Source organism: Mesitornis unicolor, unplaced genomic scaffold (genome assembly GCF_000695765.1).
Source record: "Mesitornis unicolor isolate BGI_N332 unplaced genomic scaffold, ASM69576v1 scaffold11835, whole genome shotgun sequence".
Lineage (NCBI taxonomy): Eukaryota > Metazoa > Chordata > Aves > Mesitornithiformes > Mesitornithidae > Mesitornis > Mesitornis unicolor.
The window spans coordinates 19,387-40,337 of NW_010183506.1; the positions used below are offsets into that span (position 1 = coordinate 19,387).

Genomic DNA, 20,951 nt, shown 5'->3' on the forward strand with positions numbered 1-20,951 from the left:
AGATGGCTCTCAGTAACATCAGCACGAGTCAGATAACGTGGTGTGTATTCCCCAAGTGCGTTGCTTTCCAGTCTTCATGTCAGTGTCAGACTAACTCGCCTTTATCACTCATACATTTTATAAATTAAGGTTTTCCTCAGATGTGTCAGAAGTATAAATGACAGCAAGAGTTTCCTTGGTTGCTGAAGTTACTGCTTTATGTACATCCTGTGGTTTGAACTTCCAGCTGGGCGATGTTTACACTGCAGTTCTGTATCTGTCATCCCTAACAGAAAGGGCCATTGCCAGGCACGAAGTCAGAGAAATAGAGCAGCGTCACACAGCGGATGGCCCCCGACAAGACGTGGCGCTGGATGAGGAAGATGACGTGGTGATCATTTACAACAGAGTTCCTAAGACTGCCAGCACGTCCTTCACAAATATCGCCTATGATCTGTGTGCAAGGAACAAGTATCATGTCCTCCACATCAATACAACCAAAAACAATCCCGTCATGTCTCTGCAAGACCAGGTAAGCCCCTGCCTTTGGGGTGTCTTTATTAATCAAGGGGAAAGGAGAGAAAACGTTTTTAGCATTGCAAGCTTCAGTGGTCCCATGGAATTTGCTTTTATGTCACATTTTCCAACATGGATGAACTGTAATGTGTTTCTCTTTTCTTTGTAGAGAATTACTGTTATTTATTAAATCACAGGTTTAGGTTTGTCTGAGCTGCTGGAGTTGGGGTGTATCTTCTTGTTGGACAAAAACAGAGCTAAGATGGGACACAGCTAGGGCTGGAAATCACCTTTCCTGTTAGAGCTGTACAAGTGTAGTGCTCTGTCAACTGCCTGCCTTTTGGCTGTGTGATTGCCTGCCATCTCCATCTGCAGTGAAGGAAGTCTTCATTGCTCCTGTCTCTCAGTGCCGTGCTGTGAGGGTGATACTCCTGGTTTTGGTACTGGGTCTGGGCAGGTCTCACAGGTGCTAAAAATCGGGTAGAAAGAAGTGTTTGTCCGTAGCCTGCACTGCAAAGGATGGGTCCCACTGCAGCCATTTAAATCTCTCACTAAAATCAGTGTAGTCCCAGGCTAGAAATGATCATGGCTACCATGGCATCAGATCATAAGTGTTAAAAAGAAAGATGATGGAGGACCAATGCTCTGCTTTTTTTGGGGTGGGGTGTGGTAAGGGAGTAGGATTTTTTCTTTCATTTCTTAAAATAATATTTATTTGCTTGTCATGGGCACACGTGCAAGGAGCTAAGGTCAGAAGCATCCCTGTGTCATCATCCCTGTCCATACACCAGCTGTCTCCATACCCTTGAGTGGGTACTGCTGGGTGTACGCTGATCCTCTGCAGTCCATGCAGCAGAGGCAGGAGCCGTTCTGCACTGCGGGGGGGTGCAGGAGGGGAGGGAGCCGTTCTGCACTGCAGGGTGTCAGTGCTGAGGCTCCCTGCCCACAGGCAGACACAGCACAGCTGCTGCAGTGGGGCGAGGGAGAGCAGAGGGCAGGGGCCCTCCACTGCCGGCTCCGTATGGGGGAGAAAGATCGGGGTGGGGATCTCTCTGTGCAGGGGACACCACGAGTACTTGGGGTGGGACTGGGAACCAGTCCTGTGATAGCAGAGTTGTGTTACTGGTGGGTCCTGGCCGTTGTGAAATCTTTTCCTAAATATGAAGGTGATATTGTCATTTGTGATTACTGAGATTACCAGGAGTAAATCTGGTAGCCACTGTGTAGAACAAGTACTGAAGACCTATGCACCAACAGCAGAATGATTTTCCAAAAGATTTAACAAGCTTATATCTGTCAATTAAGAATCCTGTTCCAGTCGCTCATACTCAGCGCTGCACTTCCAAACACAGATTGTTCCTGTCAAGGTGTCTCTTTGAATTGTCGTGGTCTGTCCTGAGGGACAGGAGAGCTCGCTATTGATGGTGTCAATTAAACACAGGCAACCTTGCCTTAAATTTCTACTTTTGTTTGACTTTCATTCAAGTCAAATTTGTGCTTTACTGGCTTAGTTTTGTCTAAGAGAACTCATCCTCCTTACCTCCCCTCTGATGATGTGCTACTGAAAAATGAAAATCCATCCATGCTGGGCACGTGTGCAATAGCACTGTGGTGATACGATAGCACCACGTTGATGTGGTACGTGATGCTAACCTCGTGAGGTGCAACACGGCCACGTGCAGGGCCCTGCGCCTGGGTCGGGGCAGTCCTTGGTACCAGTGCAGGCTGGGGGTGATGTGATAGAGAGAGCCCTGAGGAAAAGGACTGGGGGCACTGGTGGATGAGAAGCTGGACATGAGCCACCAATGTGCATCTGCAGCCCAGAAACCAACCCCATCCTGGGCTGCATCACAACAAGTGTGGGCAGCAGATGGAGAGAGGGGATTCTGCCCCTCTGCTCTGCTCTGGTGAGACCCCACCTGGATACTGCGTCCAGTTCTGGGGCCCTCAACATAAGAAGCCATGGAGCTGTTGGAGCGGGTCCAGAGGAGGCCACAGAGATGATCCAAGGGCTGGAGCAGCTCTGCTATGGGGACAGCTGAGAGAGTTGGGGTTGTTCAGCCTGGAGGAGAGAAGGCTCTGGGGGAACCTTATAGCGACCTTCCAGGACCTGAAAGGTGCCCATAAGAAATCTGGGAAGAGCTGTTCACTGGGGCATGGAGCAATAGGACGAGGGGTGATGGTTTTAAACTGGAAAAGGGGAGATTTAGGTTGGGTATGAGGAAAAAGTTCTTCAGTATGAGGGTGGCAGATCATTGGAACAAGTTGCCCAGAGGTGGTGCAGGCCCCATCCCTGGAGATGTTCAAGGCCAGGCTTGATGGGCTCTGAGCAACCTGATCTGGTACCAGTGTCCCTGCTCACTGCAGGGTTGGGCTGGATCAGCTGTAAAGGTCCCTTCCAACCCAACTCTTTCTGTGATTCTGTTGTCCAAAGTGGTAAATTCATTGTTTAATTAGACAGTTGATATTCCTTCAGTGGCCTTTAAGTGAGAGATGCTGACAATGGAAAACTTTATCTATTGCATAGTTGTTCAAAGAAGAAATAATTATTTATCCATAGCATATCAAAATAGCAACTTGCCATTGTAAGTCATGTAACAGTTCTGGAGATGGCGAGGGTGCAGAGTTGTAGCTGATTTAGGTTTACTTTGTGTGGGCTTGGATGTGCATGAAGTGGTCACTTGCCACTTCACCAGTGTAGCTGACTCGAGCCATGAGGTGTATGAAATATGTGAATGTGCCACAGAGACAGAATTGCTGTGTCAGAGATGCTGTTTGCTAAAACAAATATTCCTAAGCAGGGTGAAGATTGTCTTGGGCCTGACATAAACGTGTAAGCCCTCTGCTGTGCACTACTTCAGCTCGACTTTTCCCAAACTATTCTAATTCTGTGACAGATTTTAAGTTCTTTACCCATTTGTGAGACCTTTACTTCTTGAATGCAGTCTGAAAAAGAACCATGGGAAGTCCACTCCAAATAAGATAATGCGATACGAGTTCCTGGCGCATCCATGTGAGTTTCAGGTGGATCTTGTCCCAGCAGCCCCTCAGGCAGCAGGGCCCTTTCACCACAGGTTGGGCCTCTCCTTTGCAGCGAGCTCAGCGCTGTGCTGCCCGTGTTACATTTCTGAGCGGTGTGGTCTGTAACAAACCCATGTGCTTTCATTAAACCAGAACAGCTTTTGGTTGGATTTCATCTGTTGCTTGGGTGTTCCAGTCATGATACTTTTTAGCCCTATAAGTACGCCTTTGGTATGGCTGTTTGGATGGCATACCAGTCACACAGACTGCTTTGCTACATAGTGAAATTGTCATCTAAAACATTTAAAAGGAAATCACTGTTCTGTCTTGCACGTATTCTTGATAGATTACCAGAAAAATGACATTCTCTGTGCTGTTGTTGTGAACATATAAAGACCATGGTACAATTATCCAGCGTTCCCTACCTCTCCTTGCTGTTTTCTGTGCCTTGTTTTTTCTCCTGCAGTTTCTCTCTCCACTTTTCTCAACCTGAACGCATAACACAATCTTCCGTCCAAAGGTGTTCTAAAGCAGTGGCTTCTCAGAGGACAGCACACCCGTACTGACTTCAGCAGCACTTATGTCCTCTGCTGGTGAAGGTTGCAGTGACTCTGTCAGAGGTGGAAGTGCTGTCCTGTGCTCCTGAACATGGAGGAGTTGTTATCGTGGCGTCAGATGGCCCAGTGGTGACCACTGCTGTGTGTGTGCTGACTGTGCACTTCCCTCTGAGCAGGACTGTTTGAGGCAGGTATCCAGGCTGGGCCATGCCTGGACTGCTGAGCTCTTGGCTTTTCACCATCTCACAGAATTGCTCTTGGCTGCCCTTGCCTTGAGCTTGCTCGTGGCATGCCAAAGGTGTGCTGCCAGCCTGCTCCTGACCCTCTGATTTAGAGCTATGAGTTATTAGCTTGTGTGACAAATTACCAGTGCCTTCCCGCAGAGGGATTCTGGTTCAGTCATCATTGGTCTTTAAATCTGAATCTGAAATACCCTTTAATGAGGACATCGTGTTGGTCTTCAGTCTTACCTGAGAGCCATTTTTTGGTAGTTCAAATGGAAAATCCTCATGTGTCCTCACCAGGCTGGGCTTGTGATATTCATCCCCCCAGTTATTTGTAATTTTAAGTCAGTTATTCAGCAGTCCACAAACAAAACTAGACTATAATGATACGAAAAGCTGGGGCTTTTTTGGTATCCAAAAGTCCACGTGATATCGGGCCACAGGGTAACGACCACACCGTGTTTTGGGAGCAGAGGGGGTGTGTGTGTGGGTCTGTGTGTGTGTGTTCAGGCTGTGCAGAAGAGGGATTGATGGAAGCGGTGGGCAGAGGTGACAGCTTGTACCATCGCTCTGGTTTGCACACTCAGATTTCCCAGGGCTTTCTGCTCAGACCAAGCTGGTTTGGTTTGGTGGGGTTTTTATTTTCCCTTTTGGCTCACTGGGACTTGTTTTAAATTCTTGCCGTCCTAGAAACCGAATGTGTTTAACTTACCTTCCAGGACATCTTACGCCCCCAGAGTACGTTTGATCTGGCTTTTTAATGCAGTGAAGCTCAGCTGATTTCTCACTTACTAAAGGCTGTGAAGCATCTTTGTAGCTGATTTTATAAAAGCACCATCAAACAACTTCACAGGAATTCCATTCACGTCTATCTGAACTTCTAAAGTAACCTCAAATTTTGTTCAGTCGAGTTCAGATGGGGAAGCTTGCTCCGTCTCTTGAAAGCTCCGCTATCTGCTAAGCCCTAAAAAGCCAGGTAAAATTGATCGTATTTAACAGTATGGAGCAGGAAGCAATGTTCGTCTCTGCCCTAAAATGTGTCAACCCAGACTCATTAGGCTGGCTGCGACCTGGAACAATTCTGGTTTTTGCAGTGCTGTGACTGGGGGGTGTGTGAAATCATCTGCGTCCTGCAGGCTGCTTAGAGGTGTTAAGCACCTCCGTTCTCAGGGGCGCAGCACATTGCTGGTCCCTATTAAGGCAGACGTAAATGTCACAGCCCTCTTACAAAGCCTTCCTAGCCTTCCCTTAGCTTGCCTGGTGTTAATACAAAGCCAGAGCATCCGTCCTGCATTCATAAAAGTTATTTCTTTAGCAGAAAACATTGTAAGACAAAGCCAATAAAGAATTGTTTGACTGTTACTGGAACGTCTAAGGTTTGGTGGAGGTGGAGATCCAAGACAGAGCTGACCCTTGGGCCTGTGCACTTCACGTTTCCCTGTGCCTGGTCCTAGTCCGTTAGAAACAGATCCAGCTGCTCCGAGATTGCAAAGCTTGCTTTAATACGTGTGCTGCACTGCACGCCATAGGTGGCATCACTGGTTTACTTGTGTCGACCAACTGTGACATCTGGGGATTTGGGGTGAGGGAAGGGAGGATTAGATACACTCTGCATGTAGGAAACTTCTCTCCCAGGTGCAGAAATATTCATAGCTGAGGTTGTCCACTGAAAATACCTTCTCGTTAATCTTTGAAAGGCACAGTCAATGAAAGTCTCTTTAGTTTCAGCAGCAGTGAAGGTAGTTTGGCTGGATTCAAAGTCTCACAGATAGATTATCAGTGTGTGCTTTGGACAAGACCAGACAAAGCCAGTACAGTTTATGAAGCACCATTGCCACACTTTGTGTGTGCAGTGTATGGCTTAAATCGTGAAATGCCACAGACTGTGAGACTTGTACACTGAAAAAATTAATGCTGTCTGGTTAAAGAGTGATATCCATTTCTTTTACCTGAGAGTCCAAGAGCCTGAAGAAATAAGTTGTCGAGGATTAACCCCAGCCAGCAACTGCGCATCACCCGGCTGCTGGCTTAAACAGCCCAGGTGGGATGGGGGCGAGAAGGGGAAGGGTGAAAGTGAGAAGACTCATGAATCGAGACAAAAGAAAGCAAAAGCCACGTGTGCAAGCAAATCTAACCGAGGAATTAATTCACTGCTTCCCATCGCAGGCTCCAGGGCTCCGTCACATGTAACGGGCCCTTGGGAAGACAAACGCCCTAACTCCCAATGTCCCCTCTGGCTCCTTCCTTCCCCAGCCGTGTAAGCTGAGCATGACATGGTACGGTGTGGAACGGGCCTTTGGTTGGCTTGGGTCAGCTGTGTCACTCCTCGTGCGCCCCCAGCCCCCTTGCTGCTGGGGTGGCCTTGCCTCTGGGTAAGCGCTGCTGAGCAGGAACTAAAACATCCCTGTGTTATCAGCGCTGTTTGCAGCACAGATCCAGCACACAGCCCCATGCCGGCGGCTATGAAGAAAATCACCTCCATCCCAGCCAAAAGCAGCACATAAGTAAAGGTTATCAGCCTTTCAAATCCTAGGCTGTGCATTTTGCACGTTGGAAGAAACAGCAGCAGGACAGCCTTGCCTCTGAAAACCCTCAGTTGGTTGGGTCTGACAAATACTAAATACTGTGATTCAGGACACTCTCAATCCATTAGACCTTAGAGTGTTGGTGTGTTGTCTGGAGCTCCCAAAACTCTCCCTTTTTGACTCTTGTCTCACCTCAGGATCTTCGTGGTTATCTGTGTCCCTGTATAACAGAAAAGATATTGTACGTGTGCAGGGAGTGCTGTCTTCTAATTCTCAGCTTCAGAAATGGCCTAGCATTGTCAGACAGCTCAGGCAGTGCAAATTTATCATCTTGTCTTTATTATCCAGTGCACTGGTTTTGAAATAATAACTTTCAGAGTTAAATGCTTTGATGTTAAAATATTCTGTTCATCTAATAAAGCCAAGCTGCATCAGGATTTGCATGTCCTACTTAATTTGATCGTACTTTCTGGTTTGAGGCTTGTATCTTACATTGTTCTTATCTTTGAAATGTAAAGCCATTTCTGGTTTTGTGACGTTTGCTGATAACTGCCCTTGTTTAAGGGCTGTGTCGTGCTTTGACATGGCCATTTCACTGAGATGTTAGGCTAAAGGTGCCTATCCAACATGGTAAACTTTCGATCTGGTCTACACTGAACGCATTTATAAAATGTCTGCATTACTCACGTGTTGCATTTTGGGATGGGAGAGCAAACGAACCATCAGATTTCTGTCTTATGTCCTGGTGACATGTCCTAAGAGCATCCTTGTAAATCTGATGCCTTTTATCTGCGGGACCAAACGCAGCTCGGACAGCTCCATCAAGGATGTACTTGTATTTCTGGTTACTGCTGGGGGAGCTCCACATCCCTTCGAAATGACGACTGAAAATGTAAATGTTTGCTTTGCTCGTGTTTCTGTGGTGGCTCTCCTGGATTCGCCCGTCTGGTCGCTGTGTTCTGCTTGTGTTTAGTTTCTGATCGTTGAATTGTGATGACCTAAAAGGAGTTATCTGTGTGCTTGCAGAAAAGTCTGTTTTAGGCAGAAATCCTTTGGTAATATTCGAAATAGGCTTTTTTAATTCTAAAGCATTGTCAGATGTTACTGACAAACAGAAAACCCCATGGATGGGAAGCGTAATGTGTCCCAGCTGCCTGAAATCCTTTCTGCTCTCTGCCTTCACAGGTCCGGTTTGTGAAGAACGTGACTTTGTGGAAGGAGATGAAACCAGGATTTTACCACGGACACATTTCTTATTTGGACTTTGCGAAGTACGTTCCCGTGGGCTTCTCTGTTGAGTAGCGTGATGGGTCAGGTCGGCTGGGTCCAGCTGGGACTTCAGTGCCCTCTGGTGATCCACGTCTGGCAGCTGTCGCTCTGAAAAGTCCCCGCGCGGAAATTCCTGTGATGAGCAATATTTGGGTTTGGTTTTCAGTTTTCTTTTGTCTTTTTGCATGATAAAATGCAGCCGAGTCTTATTTCAAAACTATTCCCACGCTAGGTTTACTATTCCTGGATTATAAGCTGCTTGGACTGAAAATCCTGACTTTTCTGTGGAGCGCTGGCAGTTCTGCCTTAAGATTGGCTTCCCATTCTATACCGTTTAAGACACCTATTGCCAATGTTTCCTATAACAAGTCATACCACCTGCCTCTGGAGTTACGTAGTTCTCGATCAGAGCGTCCCTTTGCACTTTGTCAAAATATTAGAAGTGATATTTTAAAGCCATTTCTGGCCTGTGATAAGGCTTACGAGGCAGTGCTTCCTCTGGCTCTTGCAGCATGCGGAAAATGACTTAAAATTCAAAGTGGGTTTTTCAGATCTCAGCGTATTCGGCTGCACAAACAAGAGCAACCGCTGCCTTTATCTCCTGCTGCTCGTCACTCCTCAGCAGTGTTCCGTTTGTGTGCATTGAAACATTCATTTAATGAGATTAGTTTGTTGTAGGTAAGAATCTCTTTTGTTTAGTCATTGCTTTTAATTATTCATTCTGTTACGTACACGGATTTTTAATTCCAGCTTTTTATTACAAGGAGTGAGAGGGAAAAGGGAGCACCTCACAGATTCTCAGTACGCAGTATAACAGAAAGTGCTGAGAGCTGCCATAGTAGCTGGACATTACCAACGGCACCAAAGAAAAGCTCAAAGTTTATGGAAGTAGCAGGGCAGAAGTCTTAACCGCAAATAAATCAATACGATAATAAACAAAACGTTTATTTTATCAATCATTAGCTTACTTTCTGCCTTCTGAAAGTTAAAATGCTGCGTTATTAATGAACCCTTGAACGGAATACCAGCTTTCTGGAACAGCAAAGGGGAATGTTCCTTTAGGTATTACTCACTTCATAAAGTCATAAAGCTGAAAACGTTCAGATACTGAACAAAACCCAAATAGTGACTTTACACTAGAAAGCATCTGGGCAGCTTCACAGGTTTCTTTCATCTGCACCCTCACTCCAGGTTTGTGTTTGTTCTTTGTTATCCTTTCACTCCAGTGATTCATTGTTTTCCCACAACCGCTTGCTCTCTCACGCTTTGGGTTTCCACTGTTAAAATAATATCTGAGTACTCTGGTTGTGCTTGGCAAGGCCCACCCTTCAGAGGTGTGAGGTGTGTTCTTGTAGTTGAGAAGCACGAGGTATTTCAGAAAACTCTGTGCCTGCTTGGATGCAGACACCAGACTGTCCCCAGTCCAATATCAGAGGTACCTCTGAATTACGCTGAAGCCTTGACACTGGATTCAGTCGATGCCTTGCAGTTCTGATGACGGGTTATCAAAACCCATCCACTTTGAAATTACAGTAATAAAAGTTTAGTGGTTTTTTCCTTTTAAAACAAACCAAATTCTGCTCCACCCTATTCCCTATTTTCTCTGGCGAACAGTTGCATAATAAGTTTTTTGACAACAGAGCTGCCAAATCATTAATTACTAATAAAGTTACAGCAGGAACTGGCTTATGTTGTAGCTGAAGCTAGTTTTGTGAGGCCACTGGCAAATCCCTATGAAGGCACAATCCAGCACAAGCACTTCCAAGGGCTCTGATACCTGCATTTGACCCACAGGTACATGGCAGTGGTTGAGGCTGGTGCTGCACCAAAACAGCGTGTTACAGCCTCCTGCAGCGGAGTCTGTGCAAGGGCACACACGTGCACGTTCAGGGGACCTGCAGGAGGGCGCAGTTCAGAGCCTGGACCCTGCATGCCCGTGGTCCAGACATCCACACACTCCTGTTGCGGGCTTTGAGGAGTGCAGGGAGATGCTGCAGCCCGATTCACTGCTGCTCTGCTGCCAGCAGCTGGAGGATCAGTTGCTCTTTCTGCAGCCTGTAACAGTTTCTCTATCTGCAGTGCTGGTGTTTGGCCAAAGTATTGCTTTTGAGTTGTTGGTTGGTTCATTTCTGGGGTCGGTTCTGGGGGTTTGGTTTGGTTTGGGTTTTTTGTAGCGTCTTCTTTTCTGCTGCTTATTCCATGTTTCTGTTCGTAAGCTTTTCAAGTTAAGATTCCTCCTCTGAGCAGTGCCTGGTACTGTAGTTTACAGAGTGCCACTTCAACAGTAATGGTACTGCATCCTAGAACTCTCAGTGCTCTCTGTTTCAGCCAAGCTAGGGGCCTTGACTGCCCCCCGTCAATGGCAAACCCTTTTCCAGTTTGTATGGGAACAGAAGAGCATTTTTTCTCCAGCTCCCGGCTTTACTTCAGGGCACTTGACAGACTTGCAGTTTCTATTGTGGTCGAACCTCTTTAATGTGTTTATTTTCCACAGTCATGTCTCAGATGGAAAGGAAAATAGATCTGAGAAATGTATGGTAAAAGCTGTCTTGAAGGTCGATCACTGGGAGATGGCATTTGCACAAAACGCTTTTGGTGGCTTAAACCTTTCCCGTGTGTCCCATGAGTGACCACCTCACTCATCCAGCTCCCTGTGTGTACCACAGTAACTGGAAGTTTGCTCGGGGTGAATGTCTCAGGAAAACGTTGTTATCTCTAGATGAGAAGTTGATGCAGTTACAGATACTGCCCTAGGCTTATGTTTAATAGGCACATGGGCTCAGCCCAGCGTGGGCTCTGAGCTCTGCCTTCCCGGTGTTAGAGCTCTTGTCTCTGGCAGCTGCCAGGAGACCCCTTGCAGCACCACAGCGCGGTGCAGGAACTCAACACCAAGGTTCCTTGTGCTTGTTACAAGCACGGACGTGGCTGCCAGACTAATTGAGGCATTTCTGGAGTCAGGGTGGTTGTGTGAACATCTTTAGTATCTATTGTGTGAGGATATTTCAGTTTTGGTTAATAAAAAAAACCCTAAAATCACAACCCTAGAAACACTGACATTGACACCCACGTAACGCACTGGATGTGAGCATGAGAGGAAGTGACCACTAAACTTTCTCTCACCAGCAGCATCTCTGTCTGTCGATGGCAGTTGTGGCAGTAGACAGGCCTTTAAGTGTTAGATAGAAGCTTTGCTTTGGCCTTTAAAGACTTTTTTTCTCTTTTACTTCAGATTTGGCGTTAAAAAGAAACCAATTTACATCAATGTGATTCGAGATCCTATAGAGCGACTCGTGTCTTATTATTACTTTCTGCGCTTTGGAGATGACTACAGACCAGGGCTGCGGAGGAGAAAACAGGGGGATAAAAAGGTAATGTGCACTTCCTGTATGTGTTGTTCTTAACAACCTTAATGTGATACATTTAAAAAATATCCTGACGAAAGCTAAATAATAGTTCTTGTATCAGCCTTGGCCGTGGTGGTGGCTTTGTGAGTTACATTCTCCCCTCCGTGTCCGTACCGGACCAGGGTTTAACACTAAGTGTATTCTTTGTAACCTTGTCAATTCACTTCACACTGCAATTTGTTAAAAAAACAACCAACCAAACATTTTAAAATGGTTTCGGGTATCCAGAGCTGTAAGGATCACGTTAAGCTCATCTTCCTATGTTAGAAATCTGCATCTCTTCTTGCTGAAGTCTGAGCTCCATTTCTCACCAAAAGCTGCAGAGCTGCTGATGCTTTGGCTTTGAAGTTTAGGGTTTTTTACAATTAGCAACCCAGTTTAGATTTTCCTTTTATTAAAATTAAAGATTTCCATGGAATTGTATAAAGAGTCTGCTTGAAAACTCTGGAGGATGAATCCCACGTCTCTGTACGCGCTCCATCTTCAGTGGCTGCAGGAGCAGCTCAGGTTAGCACGTTCAGACCTGGAGTACTAATACAGTTTCACAGCATCATTTGGGCTCCATAATTTATTTATTCCAGGAAGAATCCCAGAATCCCAGACCGTTAGGGATTGGAAGGGACCTCCAAAGCTCATCCAGTCCAATCCCCCTGCCGGAGCAGGAACACGCAGATGAGGTTACACAGGAAGGTGTCCAGGCGGGTTTTGAATGTCTGCAGAGAAGGAGACTCCACAACCTCTCTGGGCAGCCTGGGCCAGGGCTCTGTCACCCTCACTGAGAAGAAGTTTCTTCTCCAATTGAAGTGGAACCTCCTGTGTTCCAGTTTGTGTCCGTTACCCCTTGTCCTATCATTGTTTGTCACCGAGAAGAGCCTGGCTCCATCCTCGTGACACTCACCCTTTAAATATTTATAAACATGAATGAGGTCTCCCCTCAGTCTCCTCTTCTGCAAACTAAAGAGCCCCAGCTCCCTCAGCCGCTCCTCATAAGGGAGATGCTCCACTCCCTTGATCATCTTTGTAGCCCTACGCTGGACTCTCTCCAGCAGTTCCTGTCCTTCTTGAACTGAGGGGCCCAGAACTGGACGCAATATTCCAGATGTGGTCTCACCAGGGCAGAGTAGAGGGGGAGGAGAACCTCTCTCGACCTAATTGTTACACTTGTTGGGGACATGTTGTCTTAAATCAGGAAGAAAAGCAGGGCATTAAGTTTACAGTTGATAAAGCTGTAGTTAGAGCAGCGTGGAAGCTTTTCTAAAACATAAAGGAGTTTTGTGCTTCACAGAGGCAAACACTTTTTACCATTCCAGTGGCAATATTTTCTTAAACTGATGGGATTTTTCTGTCCTGTTGACAATTTGGTGTCGCGCTGCACGAATAACGAGAGACACTGAAACAACTGAGCAAAAAACACATTGAGCAGAGCTCGGTCTATAAACACCATGACAACTGACAAATGTGGCTAACCGTTCTGTGTGCTGCCCCCAGCAAACAGTGGTTTTTAAACACTGGGAACAGGCCCTTCCCCTTGTCTTCCCAGGGGATACCCAACTGCTCCTCTGTTACTGAGGGTTTGGCGCCACCTTCTGCTACTGCATTTCGGTTTATCCAGCCATCCTGCAGCTCAGCAGAACAAATTCACATTCAGCTCGACAAATGTTTCTGCAAAGAACTGGCCACAGAGGTTATTTGCTGATGGAGTACCATAAAGGCGTTTTTAATAAGAGATGTGGGGTCTCATCTTCTGTAACCTTCTCTGCTCCTCGTGACGGAGGAGCGTGATTTGGCCACTGGAATTCCTTCCAGGTAGAGATCAATGAGGTAGATGAGCACGCTGCCAAGTCCAGGCTGTTTATAGGACTTAATGCTTATTAAAGAGGGAGATCTAACAGTGTCGTGTTAGTTTTAAATTAAAACTCGAGCAGTGTTGTTAGGTAATCACTGTGATACCTTACGTCAAGATCCCTAAGGCTGCTGCGTGGTGGACTGCGCTGTACGCTCTGGTTTGCTGGAAGGAGTTGAAATGAGTTCCCGTTACTTTTGTAATGCATTAATCATTTATGGTTTTATATTAAGGATCTTTTTTTCCCACTTTGTTACTATCATACCACTTTATTTAGGTCTGAGACTTGGTTGTTGCCACACAGATTTAACTTGTCCCGTAAGCATCTCTGGGTCATTTGAAGTGCAGTTGATCTGATAAGCCAAGTTTGAGGGTTTCTTTCACTTAAAGCAGGCAATACTGTTTTTCCATGGTGTTTCCAAGAAAGCTGTTCATACACAGATGGTGTCAGTTTTCCACACTGACACAAAATTCAGTTAGCTCAGCAATAGATGGACCCAGTCGCAGTGTCTGTAACACTGGTGTCTCTTCTGATCTGTGTCACAGTAGCTTCACTAAGTAGGGAAGGTCAAAAATGCAGTTCTTCTAATGGAAGTTAGTTGTCCTTTGTTAAGTGGAAAGGACTTCACTTCACACCCTCGCCCGCTCCCAGTCCATACCAAAACATTTCTATGAAGAGTTCTTCATTCATTTTCTATCTATATCCATGTGCTTCCTAAATGATGATAGCTTGGCTTCAAGAGCAGGGTTTGTAAAGACGTGTTTCTTGTAGCGAAATCTCTGGATGGAGAAGTCAAGGTAAGTATGAGAGGAAGTGAGGGAGGAGACCTGTCCTATTTCATCTCACTTAGAGAAATTACTGACTTGCTCTTGTGTCTGAGCTGTAAAATAACCTGCAGGTATAAGCAAAGAAGTCTTTCTTCTGACAGATGCCACATTTAGTGAACACATCCATAAGTTAGGACTAGTTGGGATTACTTAGGACTGAAGTTAAACAGTTTAGTTCTGAGGTGATGTTGATGTTATAAAGCACCCGTGACAGATCAGTGCAGAATTTCTTCAGCAAACTACGCTAGAGAAATCACACCAATGTCTTGTTTCCTGGTTAAGCTGCATTTGTATCTGTGGTTTGGGACATGGACAAGCTATTCCAAACTCAGTGCAGTGTGGACCAAGACACCACAGGTTAATCCCTGCTTTGGCCTGGTGTCAGTGAGTTTTTCAGATTGTCTCGGGAATTTCACCTCAAAATAGAACTTACAATAATAATAACAGAACAGGTCATTAAGCAAATGTAATTTTACATAGCTGTTTTGAACAAAAACTTGTAATTATACAGAAGAAACAGTCTAAAAAGTTGCCTATGTGATCACTTATTTGTTATTAAATATATTTTTTAAAATTTATCCTAGGTACATGGCTTACATCTTGATTAGAAATAGCATAAATACTTTATGGTGACTGGGTAAAATAGTTACAGATTCTGTCCAAAGCTGACACAGTTCTTACTGTAGCTGTGTTACTGCAGTTCCAACCCTGTATTGCTGCAGCTGGCTGTCCACACAGCGATGTGTGGGACACTCTGTTCTGCAGTGAACAACCTTTTCTCCTGGTTGCCACAGAAAAATAACCTCTGAAACGGCAGTGATTTGTCATATTTAAAATGTAATAGCACATGATTTAATCTAAAACACAAAACGCAGAGTGCTCTACAGAATAAAGATCCAGTTCTGGACGGCATCTTACACTGCATCTTTAGTGACTTCTTTTGGAGGTGACACCTCCTGGTGTTGCTTGGCCTGACACACGGCCATCAGCGAGGTTACATCAAAGGTATCTCACGTGATCCAGGTAAAACCAAATTGTTCATTAATTCTAACCATAAAAGACTGTCCAAGTACTATTTTAATAGATCCTTCTATTAACACTGAGTGCAAGCATTGACAAAAGTCGCTTGTGCTCTCTGTTTTGACATCACATCGTGTGTTTTTCTGTCACCACCACATTTAGCGGCTATAACCAGGTTGCCATGTTTGATAAATGCACTGATTTTACAGCTCAGCTCACTCTTGTCTTTGTTCCAGACCTTTGATGAATGTGTGGCAGCTGGGGGTTCAGACTGCGCTCCTGAGAAACTTTGGCTTCAAATTCCCTTCTTCTGTGGCCACAGCTCCGAGTGCTGGTAGGGACATCAACGTGGTTTCAGTTGTCAGTCACGTATGGCAGTCCTGAAATCTGAACTTCACAGGTCTGAGTATGTAGCACAGTTAGGCAGAGCGTAAGGGACTGACAGAGTGAAGCAACAGGCCCTTCAGTACTAGATCTTCTGGAGATGTTTTAGTGAGGCAGTCCTGCAGCTCTCCAAACAAGCGCTATGTTAGGATACCGTGTCAGCAGTGCTGTAAGGGACAACAGATGTTTTCAGTTTTAAAAATCACTTCTGTAGAGCTGGACTCTGGACATTTTCCTCTCACGTCAGGCTCCAATATCCATCCTGAATGGAGATATTTTGTTCAAGCTCCCAGGGTTCCTGGGGATAACAAAATAATTGAGATCTGGATAAATTTATCTCCTTAAACCTTTACAAGACATCCAGCTGTCGATGCTACTTAGTAGAAACCAAACCAAGAGCAAGTGGTGTCCATCTGTCAGTGCAGATGTTTAAGAACAATGGCAGAGATTTAAAATAAACAAAACAAACCGAAAAAAGGGGTTATGGATAATTTGAAGCATTCTAAGGGAGATCAAGTGCAGGTATTTGTCAGGGGTACTGCTCATCCAAACAAGCGCAGTAAGTGGCCAACAGGGAGCTCCTCTTTCAGCGCCTGCTGGTCAGATCTGTGCACACCTGGGCCAGGTGGAGGAGCAGAGGAAGAACAAACTGAGCCTGTATTTTCACCCTGTCTAGGGCTGTGAAAAGAAGGAAGAAGTGTTGGTTTAATTTCTGTCTGCCGTTCAGTAGAGGAGTTCTCACTTTAACTGCATTGACTTTCTAGTTCAGAGTTCCGCTTGCAGGACGCAAAGGGGAGGGGTTGTTCTTGCCAGAACCGCTTCTGGTGTCTGACGTGAAGGTGAAGACCGAGTTTTGACATTGGGAGAATGTCAATCCTCCAGAAACTGCATTAATAGAGAGAGCACCCATGTACACACGTGGGTTTTTTGGTGGATGAGTTGTTAGTCAAAATAACTGGAGGAGTCTGATTTTTAGATAAGAGCAGAGATGATAGAAACCGGACAGGGCAATGAAGTTAGGGATGGCTGTAACTTGGCAGGAGTCTCAGCTTTCCTACACAAACGTCCTGCTAAAGTCATCGCCATCTACGACCGAGGGTTGTTGGCTAACGCCAGAACTTGTGTAACTGTTGTCTGTCGTTTTAGGAACGTGGGGAGCAGATGGGCTTTGGAGCAAGCCAAATACAATCTGATTAACGAATACTTCCTAGTGGGAGTTACAGAAGAGCTTGAAGACTTCATCATGTTATTGGAGGCAGCTTTGCCCCGCTTCTTCAGGGGTGCCACAGAACTGTACCGGACAGGTATCGACATGGTTGATTGCCATGGATTTCTCATCTTCTTACCACTTTTAATGTGAATTCTTTAGACCTAGACAAATAGCTTGGAGCCTGTGGCAGGTTTGCCTCTCAGTTGGCTGATGTTCATACAGAAGACGCAAACTCTTTAAAAGACTCCCAGTAGAAATTTTTGAGAGCAGCCCAAGTCTCTTCCTGCCTTACACAAACTGTAAATATGTAAGGTTGGAGTAAAGGCAGTTGTGTGGGTGTAGCGCGCTTAAAAAGTTGTGAAAGGTGTTTATCAGACCAGTTCGGGAAGGTCTTGCAGGGGCAGATTCCCATCTCCTCAGAAGCCCTGCTAATGAAATGACCTGTGCTCGGTGCAGCCTGGTTGGCTGTGCAAAGAGGCCCAAGGGATACAGAGCCCAAGTGCACTTCTACCTTCCTGGGGTCGTAATAAGACATTTGTTATCTAAGTATTTGTTATATTGCTCGCAGCTCGGTTTCTGGGAGCTTGCCATGCGTGTTGTGATGAAGAAAAGGTCGATCTTGGTGGGGTCTGCAGACAGAGGGAGAAGAGGGTCTGATGTGTCCTGTTACCAAGTTAATCGTAAAGCAACAGGGAGCACTTCTTGGGGAAAATGCTGTCATCTTTTGGTCGTCTTTGTCTCATGAAAAGTTTCTTGCTCAGCAGTTCATAAAATTTTTAACGTTTGATACCAGATTAACACCTAAATAATTAATTTGGAAAGGCCAGTCTTGCTCCAAGTACGTTATGTGGAGTAATCTCGTTCCTTAAATGAAGTGTTCATTGGCCGGGTTTATTAGAATAAGGAGAAAGAATTGAAGGAACTGATGCAAAATTCATTAACGTTTGGTGAGAGAGACTGCAATTTTCCAAGCCGGCATGTTCTGTTAATAAATTCTGGATTAAATTCTGTCACTTCTAATGCAGTTTATCAGCACGCTTAGAGTATAAAGCTCTGTAAGTGAAAGGACTGTAACGGTTTTTTAATTACGTGAAGTTCAAGTGAAATTATTGCTTTCATTTTGCATTTAGGAAAGAAGTCTCATCTTAGGAAAACAACAGAGAAAAAACTTCCCACAAAAGAAACTATTGCCAAGCTACAGCAGTCCGAGATCTGGAAAATGGAGAACGAGTTCTATGAGTTTGCACTGGAGCAGTTTCAGTTTGTCAGAGCACACGCGGTGCGGGAAAAGGATGGAGAGTTGTACATCCTGGCTCAGAACTTTTTCTATGAAAAGATCTACCCTAAATCAAACTAAGGGCACCGCACGGTCAGATTTACGGACCTGAACCTTTGGTCACATCATCATCTTAGTCCTCAGCCGTGGAAACTAGATCGTAGACCTCCAAGACGTTTCTTTCCAGAGCTGAGCGGAGTGGGCTGTGATCTCCTCCAGGGCGTTGGGTTCTGACTCTGTTGGTAATCCAGGAGCAAAGGCTTCATTTCTTTTATCTAACTAATATTTCAGTGGGATCTCCTTTACCCGAAGAAACCTACACTTTAATTCGGAGCAATTAATACACAGCAGTTCTAGTGAAAATATAAACACACGAAAAATGCTTCTGTTGATGCTCTTTTTAATTCTCAGAGCAATTTGTTTTCATTTATACTTCTGTGAAGAGGAAATCATTTTTCCCAGCTTTCAACATGAAAATTTCGGTTGTATGCAATATGAGTAGTGTTAATAACTGGTTGACATCTGTGCTTTGTTTTTGTGAACCATGTCACGTGGTATTAATTGGGATGTTCATCATCATCTGCTGAGAAACGCTGCTGCTGCTGAAATTGCCCATATTTATATATGTGGTTTTATTAAAAAATTACAACTAATCTTAAGTGTTAAAACATCATTTCCACATTAATATTGTAAAAAGTTTAAAAAATCAAAGCAGTGGGGGTTTGGTTTTGGTTTTTATCCCCCCACCGCCACTGACTGAGGTTGGGAAGAGTACGAAGCAAGTTGGTGTTGTCTGCAGGTCCCGTCGGTCCGCACGCAGTGGTTCAACAACCATCAAGTCAAATTCAGTTTCTCCGTGGATCCTTTGTAATAGCTGTAAACTGAGGTGTTGGTGACTCCATATTATGACTCCATTAGTGAGCTGTGGTATGGTTAGGGTTTTCCTACTGCGATACTTTTACCTGTAGAATATTTTTACTAAGGTGCTTTATAACGTGTTTTAAAGCATTGCATTTACAAAAGGCTGTAAATACTGCTTATTTTATGTATTTGGACCAAAAGGTTTAAAGGAACTAGTTTCACGTGGGGTTTTTGCACCAGTTCTGTTACGTGTCAAGTGAAAAACATCACCTCTGCCTCCTGGTCAACTGCTGGACAGTGCTGAGTGCACCTCAGTGACCTCTCTGACTTCAACACCAGGACGTTGTCCAGGGATCCTCTACAGAAACGCAGCCTTCATCCTTTCAGTGTGGGAAAACGTCCCGCGTGGTCTGGCTGAGAAAGACGCAGTGAGCTTGGCTGACGTTGCTGTCTGTCTGTAACTGCCTTATGCGACCGCTGTAGGTTGTGAGTTGCCGTTACTAACGATGTGAAACACCTGGTGGGTGAAGTAAACCCAAATCTGAGAATCTGGGGGCCACTGCATGATAGCAAATGGCTGTGGGGAGCTACAAGGATTTGTTTCCTATTGAATTTTCCTCGAGATCTGAGGATTTACACATCCTACACCTGCCTTTTCTTCAAGTGCTTTTCGCAGGGTTTGATGGGGGAAGGCACTGAGGGGACAAAGTCAGGAGCGGTGGCAAAGATTTAAACTCCTACGGGACGATGCTGAAGGCTTAGTTTAAAATTACCAAGCTTAACCAGCTTGTTCTTGTAATGGAAACAGAGGAAATGGAAAATGGTCTGTGGACTGGATGTCTGCAGCCAAAGGCAACAGCCCAGTTATGGAGAGGGCAATGAGAGACTATCAAGTGCATCTGCTTTTTCTCTGGTTTCTTGGATTTTTCCCTTTGAATTTTAAAAATAGACCTCTCTTTGTTCTTCCCAAATAATCAGGGAATTTCCTTCTGATACCCTACCATTTACATAGGGTAAAGCGTACATCAGATTTCCTGCTCTAGTTCTTGTCTGTTGACGTCGTTATTAAGGCCGGTGTGTTTGGGAATGGGACGTGTTCGTTCACACATGGAGTTTCCAGGCGAAAGAAAGGAATGAGGAGTCATGCACAAGAAGCAGTGAATGGAGATCTAGACATTTCCATAACAAAGCAGTAACTTTTTTGAAGTACAACGAGTATTTGTAACCGCAGGGCAGGTTATCCACTCAGTGCCACTTTCATGTTGGTTCTTGTTTTGATGGTGTTGTTTTCCTTCAGAATAATTCGGGTCCGTTTACCTTCCTGAGTCTCCTTCGGAACGGTCAGAAGAGTGCCCCTGAGAGAGCCAAGAGTTTACCAAGGGAAAACACAGAGTATTCATCTTGGTAATGAAGTAGGTATGAGAGAAATGTTCTTTATTAGCAAGAGAAAAACAGGCAAAACTTCCACTGATTTCAGAAGGGTCCTCAGAGCCCTCTTCTGTTCTGTAAGCGGTTTTAAAAGTCACACTTCTTTTTTTGTTGTTTTTTCCTTCCAGGACTTAGAATATCTTCATTATGAGTCTTCAGTGACAGAAAGAATAGAACAATGCCTTTATTTTTTTCACTTTTAAAAGAGCAATATATTTTTCATAGTTCATATAAGAGAACACGTTTTATTTGATCAGGTACCACTTCCCGTTCTGTGCTGTGAATGACAGGGTTGAGGCAAACAAGGATTTTAGGGATTTTATTTTAAATGCCAGCTGCAGTTGGAGAGGTGCTCGTTCCTGATGAGCCTGAAATGTCTGTGGGACACAGAGGAATCAAGACTTCTATGTCTGTTGCAGCCATGAAGTCAACTGTGAGCTTCCTAGAACCTTTTTAATTCAGAACTATCAACCTTGGGTTTCCTGAAGGACAGCTTAGGACAATGAGCTTTGCAGGTGTTTTTAATAACCTACTCTATTTATCTTCTGTTCAGAAATGGAACAATCCACGTTGTTGGTATTTGAATTACTTTCCAGTGTATAATCA

The 20,951-nt window shown here is 44.9% G+C and overlaps 1 protein-coding gene across 1 annotated transcript; it reads left to right on the forward strand.

Moving 5' to 3' along the window:
- Positions 1-226: 226 nt before the first annotated feature.
- Positions 227-18,715, forward strand: HS2ST1 (heparan sulfate 2-O-sulfotransferase 1; the record flags this gene model as incomplete). Its single annotated transcript, XM_010184166.1, has 6 exons — positions 227-511; positions 8,008-8,093; positions 11,321-11,459; positions 15,423-15,520; positions 16,717-16,874; positions 17,911-18,715. Coding segments are annotated over 6 exons (993 nt in total), but the record flags the coding sequence as incomplete, so codon positions are not given.
- Between the last annotated feature and the right edge of the window lie 2,236 nt (positions 18,716-20,951).